We start from the raw sequence: 11,243 nt of genomic DNA on the forward strand, positions 1-11,243 counted from the left end.
ATTATATGAATATATATATTCATTCATAACTAGGCAGGTTTATATAACCAAGCATAATAAAATGCTTTCATATTTGACCTTTTATTTATTTAATGTTTATCATTTTTGTTTAGGATTGCATCCCTGTGTTGTATTCTTTACTTTTGGACCAACCTTCTGAGAAACTTACTTTTCAAATACTGTTAACTTTGACCAATATTGCTGTACTGCCTGACTGGCATGAAGAGTTCTGCCCAATTCTGCATCATCTTTATCATCTTGTGGATTCTGGTTCTGCTCCTGTGAAACTTCAGGCACTTCGAGTATTAGTTAATCTATCGTGCAATGATGACATGATCCCTAGTCTTCTAGCTGCTCATGTAATTAAAAAAATAATAATCATGTATTATTCACTATTATGTATAATCTATCTCATTATCCATTTTCTCTTCAGGCTCCAAAAAAGTTGTTGCATCTGTTAGATATGTCAACAAATGAAGATATTTTGTTAAGAGTGGTGACTTTGCTAGCTAATCTAACACAATGTGTAAGGAAATTGAAAATTGATCCAATTTTGGATTTACCTTTAGAAGATAAAGCTCCATCACCAGACACAATGTAAGAATATTTAATTATTTCTTAAATAATAAGAATAATGGTATATTTATTCAGTGGTTAGTTGTTACCTTTGAAATAATAAAACTAAATTTTTGTGGCTTTGTAGCATCAAAGTGAATATGAACGGATTGTGGATGCTAAAGTCTTTACTCAATTTATAAAGACAAATAAATAGTGTTTGTGGGCGATAATCTATTATACTATCTATATGTGTGATAGTTGTTTATGACCAAAAATAACTGTAACTGTTTAATTAAATTTAGATTGTGGTTTAATTTATCTCTATCAAGCTGCTTTTCCTTTTATTATTAATGATAAAACTTCTCAGAATAGTAATTATGTAATTAAGAATAGTAATTCAAACTTTATTAAACATTTCGGTCATGCACATCCATACTAGATTTACCAACTTCTTTGATATACCCTGTTCAATAAAAATATTATGCAACGTCTGGTGGTCAATAGAATTGTAAGTCTTTTTGAAATCTGTGTAAAGCTGATAACCTAACCCTTTATATTGCAGTTTATTGTGTATTATTTGATGTAATGAAAATATTTCATCAATAGTTAAACGATTTTGGCCATAACCACATTGGTATATACATATTAAATGGTATATACATATTATATGTTACATACTACCTTTTAATTAAATTAATTGTAGATTGTACAAAAAAAAAAATGCTATCAGTTCATCGTTTTCATATATAGGTGCTGACATTCCAATTATTAATTTAAAAATATATATTGATTTCAACTATTTCTCATTAAGTATTTTGCAAAGTTGGTGATATAAACAAATCAAAAGAAATAATTCAGATTTTTTCAATAGTAGAAAGTACTTAAGTCAATATATAATGAAGAAAAAACTGTGATATTACCTGGCCGTAACCAAACAGATATTTTGGGCGATCCAAATCTGGGGGCTCGATTTGCTTGATTTTTCTGAAGGTCTCGGTGGATTTCTCATCTTTTAGTACCCACTAATTTACAGATCATGTCTGCAAGCTTTTCTTTTTTAAATCTGCCAGCAGTACAGTCTGTTCATATATGGGAGGGATCATCAAAGTGATTAATATCAATACCCAGGTGTGTATACAATATAATTTGGGGTTAATCCAATCTAGTGGGGCTTTGTATACCAATTCAACAAAAGTTTACAGCAATGCATTATATACAATTTTCATTTATTGTATCACCAAGAAAAAAAATATAAGATTAATTCAATGACAATTATTTTAAGATTTCAGGTGAAATAAAAGTTGTTAAATTTTCCATGTTATATAAAGATTTATGACAAATTAGATGTAACCTACAAAAGATTGAAAATATTCACGATTATTTCCAAAAAATAAGTAATGATTTAAATCCCTGAATAGATTATTGCAACACAAATCTTGGACAAATATAAATATTATTCTGAGTATATCCACGGACCCAGGACTTTAGTACATGCTTGAAAGTTTATAGAGTGAAATTTTAATTTATTTTTAGATTGTGATTTTAGTGTAGTTTCTTGATTAGGCCATGTTCTTCAGATTTTATATTTAATTTTTTGTCCAATAATTTGTCCACTAGATTTGACATTTATTTGTTTGAGTGCGTGGCAGAACAAAACTCATTCCGACTATTGTTAAATATATGGTGTTTGACTACAATCTCGATCCTTCGAAGTAACCTTCACAGATGCCTATTGGTTTCAGGTAGGTATCTGTGAAGGTTATTCGTTGCATACCAATATTTGCATATTGGTATGCAAGAAGTATTTATTGGATACCAACAATATATATTGGAAACCAAGAAATCATTGGTATGAAGACATTGAAGCTGATCTAGTCAAATTTATGTTCTGCAGGTTTTTATAGAGTGAAACTGATTGCTCTCTGAAGAAATAAGTTCCTTTTGCCATTTTCTTTTATTGTTAATTTTTTGTTGTTTCAATAGCATGTGAATGAAATCTTATCATTGATGCTTATTTTCTGTGTTAAAGAATTTGACATTTTTTGTTTAATACGTTTGTATAAAGAGATAAAAATATTTGGTTTTTATTTGTGAAAAACCCATTTTACTTATAAATATTCTGTTTAATATCTATGGCTTAGTGCAAAAACAACCTATGTCAATTTTTTTAATAGAAATATGATTAGGTGTGTACATATATATATATATGTGTGTGTGTGTGTGTGCGTGTGTGTACGACCTACCTACTAACATACAAATACAGGTATTACTTTTTTCCAATAAAAATCTGTGACATATCCAAAATCTGTGACATATCCAAAATATCTGTTTGTGTATGGCCAGTGATTAAAGCAGTCTGGCCTCCTTCACTAATAATTGTTAATGCTTTATTAAAGGAAGATCTATTTAAATGGAACTAGTGTGACATTCGCTAATAGTGTCTAAAAACATTTTTATAACTTCTGTTTTACATCAATCAAGTTAGTAAATTAATATAAATCTTATAAATAATGCATAGGAATGTTTTTGATAAAGCTCTGACTTAACTGCATTATATGCTCTTTGTAGATTTAGGTATGCTTTTATCCATTGGTTTGTATTTATTATTTTATTTTTTTTAGGTATGCTGCAATCTTTGGAGTCAGTATACAGGAAAAACTATGTAGTAAAGCTTTCACATTAATGAGTCATCACTTAGACGAAGATATTAGAATTATGGCAAGAAAAATTGTTGAAGCTTTGAAGCCATAACTTTGTATGATCTAATCAGGGGAAAATCATTGAAGCTTTGAAATCATGTTTTTATATAAAGTAGTATATTTAAAAACGTAATCGTAAATTATGAATGTGAAGAATTAAAAGTTTGGTTACCACGCCTAAGAGAACTTTTTTTCTTGACCGCAATGTCTATTTGTATTTACTTAGGAAATCAGTAGTGGTTGTGCATTTAATACTATAAATTTTGATTAATTTCACAAAAATTGATGAATATGTTACTATGTTGTTCAGCAACACGATTAGTTTAAAGCTTTTCTTCAGCTTTGAATTCTTTCAAGGAAAGACTTCTTGTTTTATATTATCTATTTGGATTAACATATTTATGTTTATGTTTCCAGAGTGATCCAAGAGATCATTGGTATGAAGACATTGAAACTAATCTAGTCAACTTTATGTTCAGCAGGGTTTTATAGAGTGAAATGGATTGCTCTCAGGAGAATTAAGTTCCTTTTGCCATTTTCCTTTATTGTTAATTTTTTTGTTTCGATAACATGTGAATGTAATCTTACCACTGGTGCTCATTTTCTGTGTTGAAGAATTTGACATTTTTGTTTAATACGTTTGTATAAAAAGATAAAAATATTTGTTTTTTATTTGTGAAAAAACACATTTTACTTATAAAAAATTCTGTTTAAGATCTATGGCTTAGTAAAAAAAACAACCTATGTCAATTTTTTTATTGAAATATTGGATGTGCAATTATGACTATAAGATTTAAAATTTCAGTCTGATCATTCAGCACTGGCAGTGTGTAACAAATAATCTAATAACCTGGGTGCTAAGGAGATATCTCATGCTTTTTCAATTCATGTCTCAGTTTTATTTATATAATTATCCGAGAGATATCTTATTTATCACTCAAATTAGACATTAGTAGCATCGCAAGATATCTCCTGTTGAATTTCCATGGCTATTATCCATCAACACAGCATTAATATCTCACACCCTGTGAAAGTTGTAGTTTTTATAAAGTTTGCTAATTTCATTCTTCTTTAACTAAAGGTAGAATACAAATTCAATCAAGCGGTTTTTTTGAAAGTTATGTTTATTCGTTTGTAAATAAATAATCCAATTATTGCATTTAGTATAAGCAATGCATGATTGTCGATACCTTCTGTTGTTTGGTGGTGACCAGCTATAAGTTACCTTATTAAAAGATATCCTGTAGATTTCACCATCCATTATTTTTTTTTAATATAACTCTGTGAAGTCTTTTCAACATATTTACTGATACACTGAAAACTTCATTGGGTTTATTTACAAAATCAGTTTTCATGTCACTCATTGTTTTACCCGTTGTGTGGTCCCAATTATTTTTAGGAATCAGCTTTTATAAATTTTTTTTTTTCTTTTTTGTGAGAATTTAGGGCAGCTGTAAATTTGCTTTATCAAACATAGTATTCATCATCCTAAAAATGTTATTAGGAAAAGGAATATTCACTTTTTTTTTGGCTTTTTATTTTGGTTTATTACTATTAAGATCTAATAGACATTCCTGTTTTCACTTAGATGAAAATAATTTTTATAGTTGTAGAGTTATGTTTATTTTTATTCGAAAAGTTTAATATTTAAAAATAAAAGATGAAGGAAATATTTCTTAAGATATTAATACATACACACACTCAATTATATGTGTATATAAATGTACGTATATTGTATTTGTCATATGTTTATGTGTATATACACGCATGCTGTTTAGAATTACTGTCATTACTAATGTTTGCTGGATAAAAATAATTTTATTTTTTTCTTTAAGTGTCTCCATATTTTATTTTTTTAATTTCTCTACTTTAGAATTGATTTTTATTTTTTTTATTTTAATTTAATATTCATCTAGTGATGATAAGGTCAGTGAATTTAGTTCTATTGGAAAACTTCATACTGTAATAATAAGCCTTGACATAATCTTTTTTCATACTAATTGATATCAGAATATTGCTCATTAAATACTCTGGTTATTAAAAATCATTTCTTTGCCCCTTCAATTTAAGAGTTCTTATAAGACATTGATCCTTCTTAGTTCTTTAGCCATACCTTTGGTGTCCAATATCAACTGTTCATGGGCCCAACTAACAAACTTTTTTTGGATCTGTGTCGGTTTCATGCTACTACCCATCATCAAAGATGTTTTCCTTTAAAGTCCATATCTCTTTGTTTGTCAATCTAATAATTGAGTGGGGACCAGTCATGGGACTAAATTTGTCAAAGAAAAATGTAACCTCTCTTCAATTCCTTGACTCCTAAAGAATATACTTATCTCTTGATACTCACGTAGTGATCTGTAATCTAATCACATTAAATATCTATTGGCATCTTGAGACAGATTTCGAGTATATTTTAATCCTATGGCTCTCACACTGAAATTGATGAAGGATGCTTACAAATAACAGATACAGCTGGCCCTTATACTTCCATTGAGTTCCATATTTTGGAAAGTTGCTTAAGGCAATTTCTGCTCGAAGAAAAATTTATATACGCACTTAAAGCCATATTTTGTAGTCCTTAGTTTATTTATAATCTGTATACTCAATTTAATAGCTTTATTTTTCAATTGAAATGATTTGATTAAGTTAAAATTTCTGTTTATTTATAATCTATATACTCAATTTAATAGCTTTATTTTTTAATTGAAATGATTTGATTAAGTAAAAAATTCTATTTTCTTTTAATATTAATAAATATAACTCAGAATTCAATTGGCATAAAACAATTCCTGATAAAAATTGTTTAACAACCCAAAATGGGGACTCCATGCATTTGTTTAATCTTCATGAGTTTATAAAAGATTTCATACATGCAAGATGGAATGCTGTATTTTTACAAATTTTCATAAAAAATAGTCACAATTTTGATTTTCTGATTGGCAATTTCTTTCTTTAAGAATATATGAAGAAAGGTCTCAGACTTGGAAAGAGTGTGCATCACAATTAACATTTTTTTAATATTATAAATATTAGTAGGTGTATGGAATTTATACTCTTGAAAACTAGATTTCTATTAACATAATTTACCTCAAAGGTTAAGTATCAAGGCAATTATGACACAAAATATTTTGCTGATTCTCAACTATGATGAGGATTTTATTTGTTATTCTTTTAACAGTATTGTTAATTATACCATGTGAGGCTTAAAAAAAAATTGTCCATTAATGAACTAAATTAAGACTACTTTGTTTTTTATTTATTTTTTTGTGAATTTATTTATGTTTGAATTAATTTTAATTATGATTACTTTAGGTTTTATTTATCTCTAAGTTTGTTAGTTCATTTCTTTATTACTTATTGTGTGAATGCTTAAAACTATTATATCTAATTTCTGTTGTTAACCTTTGTTAGAAAGTTTTATTTTAAGTATTTATTCACTATGATATAATTTCTTATATTCTCAGTAATGTATGTTGTTTTTATTCTCAAAATTTTAGCAGGTTTAAATTTTTTAAGAAATTTTTTTAATGTAAGATAAATTTTCTACATCAGATTGATTCATATAATTTTTAAAATTAATTCTTGATATTTTCTTCTTTTTCATACCAAAATTTAATTCTTATTTTAAAACAAATATCCATTATCAAAAATCAATTAAATTTGTTGTTATTGGAACATATATCTTATATGCAAGGTCCCGCATCTGACCATAGCCCATGTCCCAGCTCAAGTACTTCAAAACACCCCATTGATTATATTATAACCTTTAAATCTGGAGACTTAGTTATTTTACTGTAGTTACAACCAACCTTTTATTGATTATTATCTCATGAAACAGCTTGATGAATTGAAGCTTGAATATTATTTTTTATCTCTATTTATCTGGCTTCTATTTTCTATAATTTATATTATTTCAAAAGTTGTGAAACTGTTTATTATAAAAATTCAGTAATATTTTAGTTTGTACGATTCTTAATGTTATTACGTAAAACTATGAATTTCTGTGATCTTCATATTTACTTTATATTTGTTGTTTTGAATTGTTATATCTTATGATGCGGAAGAAAAGAATACTTAGATGATTAAGTAGTAATTTTAAACAATATCTCTATGTGATTGTTATTTAGTTTTAGTATTCTAATAGCCTTTTTGAAAATAAAAAGATAAATCTTTTGTCTGATGGACATGTTTATTTTAGTTTGATAAAATATAATATTAAAGTTGCATAGATATATTAATGAATTTTATTTTAAATTAACGGCCTTGTTAATAAATATTCGGAGGATGCTAATGGTTATTATGTTTTAATTATTTAAGAGAAAATTATCACACATTGTGATATTCATATATTTTTAATAAATAAAAGAGAAGATTAGTATATGTATTAAAATCAGTTCGTCTCTATGTGATTTGATCTTATGTTTGTGAATAATTATCTTCTTTTGTAACTTGTTTCTTTTGTGAAAAAACAAATGTACAGTGTAACATTTGGTAGTCTAGTATAATAATCTTGTGAGATGAAATGTTAAGGATTTGACAACTTGAATACTATTGTACTGTAATGTGTACTATACATATATTTTAAAAATTTGCTATCTAGTCAATGTTAATTAAAAAAATTAATATAAGATATTGGTATTAACGATAATGAAACACATTGGAAAGCAACTGACCATATTTTTTAGGCTTTCCTTTGCTAATATATCAGTTCTTAGTTCTAGATGTTTCTCTAATATTGACTTGATTAGTTTCGACAATTTAATTTATTGATAAAAATACCAATGTTATTTAGTATATTTGTCTTAATTATTATAATCTCAATTACCATAAAAAAAAACTATGGTCCAAAGCTTAAGTATAGTTTAAGATGGACGAAGTGTAATCCAAAGCCATGACAGTTATAGTAAATATATGCACAGTTATTTTTTGGTACGTTAACTCCTTTCTAGGATTGTCTCATTTTTTAACTATCAGTTATTCTTGAGCAAGTCTATTTGTACCAGAGTTAAGCTTATGACCATAGATTAGCAAAGTAACAGTAGTTCTGTACTTTATCAGTATTAAGGCTTTTTAATTATTCTGTAAAATACTTTTTTTTTTTTACTTACTATTCATGTGACTAGTCATATTCATTATAATTAATTTTGTTTTTAAATTCTTTTTTTCTATTAACTTTAGAATGAGTCTACTGAATTAAAGCTCATTGATCATGATCTTAAGATGTCAAATCTCTGATACAATCAATCTCACATTATCTTATTCAAAAAAATCTTTGTAATTATAATAAACTCTCAAAATAATGTGTAATATTACAAAACTTTTTTTAAGTTAAGAAAATAATTTTAAAAAGACCTATTGTTTGATTGTTCATTAAAATGCCATCACTTATGTGAATCTCTTATCGCTCAAATTTTTATAATTTACCTTGTAACATAAAGATGTATATATTAATTTGCCCCTAATAATGAAATAGGCGTATAGAACTCAAAAGTATTTATTTTTTAGGGAGAAACACTTTAATTTTGAAATTGTGTGAATATTGCTTCTGGTTTATTTTCCTTTTGAAAACAATCTTTCGAAAGTAGATTTACAGCATATAAAAACACTTATACACACACTTATACTTATGTATATACATATATATGTGTGTGTGTATGTGCTAATTTTTAAATCTATATCTTAACTACTATAGAATATGTAACATGTCCCATATAAATATTTTAAATATGTATATTTTTTTGATGAATTGTCAGAAAAAAAATATGTAAATTTTATTATAATCACTAATGACTGTTATGAAAAATTATATTAAATTATGTTTGTATGTGTTGTTTGATTTTTTCGTTATTATTAAATTTTCTTAAACCCCATATTTGAACACTAACAATGTGTAATCAGTTGGTTTATTTTATGAAACAACGTATTAATGAATAAATAGTATGAGTTAGAGGGATATCATGAATACATTTTTATCTTCTAGCTTTTCAAAATGGCATTTCAAATCATTTTTATTTATTGTTTTGAAAATAATCTGAATAAATAATAAATATTCAACCAACAATAAGCTTGTTCAATTAAAAAAAATCAAAAGTTTTTTTTTCTGTAAAATGTGCCACTAGTCAAGCAAAGCTTAGATATATACATATATATACTCCCCCCTCTAAACTATGCCTACCCTGGGAAGCATTAATTATCTGAAACAAGACTACATCATGTAACAAAATATCTGTATCTGTAGAAAGAAATAACATATAAAACATATATAACATAAAAACATATTAAACATGTAAATTATTTTTCATGGTACTCATTTATGTGTTGATCTTTCCCAGAGTACCCGATTCCGAATGGTGTAGGTTCGGTTTCCACTTAAGTATATTAATATTCATTCTGTGACAGTGCTAAGAAATAAATCTTGAAACTCTTTCTCTGGTTTGTATGGGGTAGCAATCAGAGATTGGTAATAATGAAAAATGAAGTATATATATACCAGAATAGTTTCTTCCACCAATACCAGGACAATTATCACACCTAAATAATATTATCTCTATGGAAATCATTCCTGAGCTGAAAGGATCACTTGTAATTTTTATGGAGGAGAGGTGGAAAGATGAATCAATATAAAAATAGGACTTAGTTGTTTTTATACTTTTATTTATTTAAAAATTTACATCAAAATAATACAAGAAATGAGTTTTACTTATAATACATTAGTAAATTTGGCATCTTTACTTAACTAATAGGGATTCAACATATTTTCATACATAATACACTAACAGTATAATACAACATCAATATGCTTCTATTTTTTAATATTTTATTTCAGTTATGATATATTAAAACTGTTCAAAATTCTTTATTCTGCAATAGAATGTATATAGGGGTGTTGTAACTTTGCTCAATTTTCACTTGATGATTTTTCCAATTATTTGTGTTGAAGTAATCCATTACATGAATGCATGAATATCATCTCTGATATCTGAACTAATTGTTTATATTTTGAATAATAAATTTTATTTTTACATAAACTTTTACCATATGGTCAAAAGTACAAGGTGTAACTTTGACCAGGTGTTTCCAACAACTGAAGGTAGATATAGACTGCGTAATTAATATTTTTAGACAGAAATGTGTACATGAAGAAAATATTTACAACGTGAAGTTAATTAATGAAATAAGAACCAAACGTTTTAATGACTTGTGTTACATTGCTGATGAGATAGGTTTAAATTCGGTCTATTGGCTCTGAGGCAATTTTGGCAGCAATTAAACATCCAGCTGTTATTTTATATTATTGGCCAATGGCCTGTACTTCATCAACAGAAACCACACACTTCAAATCCTTTTGTATTATTAGTGGGGGGACATTAGTTATGGCCAGCCGTAATTTTTACTATCACTTTTCCAACAAAATTAAGTTGAAATAATTCAATCAATACAATGAAATTAAAATTTTAGGAGGTGTTTACTGGATATGTTTAGCAAAGCTATTGAAAATTTAAAAAAGATAAGCTTTATACTGGCTTTCAAAATCCAGCATGGAAAACCTGTTAGAGGGTTAAGTAATTTACCTTTGACCTAGTCAGAGGTACAATACCATGTTGTGGTAGAGTGTACATCAGGTGAAATATTATTTTATATCATGCTTTTGTTTGTAGGTGAATCCAGTCATCTTAAAAGGCATTACAGTTCATATTCAAGAGTTAATGCACAATTCACATGTACTAAAAAAGAAATTAAAATAAAACAAAAAGTTATTAAATTTGAAAAATGCCTACCTCTTAGATGAAATGGGATACATATTTTTTATTTTTTACCTGTAAAAGATATAACTGTTTTTGAAGTACCCAAGGTACCTCTTGCAGTAATACTATGCACTGAACACAGGTACAAGCCTTCAAAAAATGCTTGTAAATCATATGATAAGGAAGAGTTGGCAGAGGTACAGTTTGTCAAAGGTACAACACCTTCCCTATGTATATA

The 11,243-nt window shown here is 27.0% G+C and overlaps 1 protein-coding gene across 1 annotated transcript in view; it reads left to right on the plus strand.

Moving 5' to 3' along the window:
• Nucleotides 1-3,452, plus strand: part of LOC106689190 (armadillo repeat-containing protein 10) — a 13,739-nt gene extending 10,287 nt beyond the window's left edge. Inside the window, exons 6-8 of the mRNA XM_014434067.2 lie at nucleotides 114-359; nucleotides 434-597; nucleotides 3,180-3,452. Of these exons, the coding sequence (XP_014289553.1) occupies nucleotides 114-359; nucleotides 434-597; nucleotides 3,180-3,309 (540 nt within the window). The 3' untranslated portion in view covers nucleotides 3,310-3,452. The remainder of the gene's footprint in view (nucleotides 1-113; nucleotides 360-433; nucleotides 598-3,179) is intronic.
• The last annotated feature ends 7,791 nt before the right edge of the window (nucleotides 3,453-11,243 follow it).

The sequence above is a fragment of the Halyomorpha halys genome, unplaced genomic scaffold (assembly GCF_000696795.3).
Source record: "Halyomorpha halys isolate HHAL.00 unplaced genomic scaffold, Hhal_1.1 Scaffold1294.1, whole genome shotgun sequence".
NCBI classification, from domain to species: domain Eukaryota; kingdom Metazoa; phylum Arthropoda; class Insecta; order Hemiptera; family Pentatomidae; genus Halyomorpha; species Halyomorpha halys.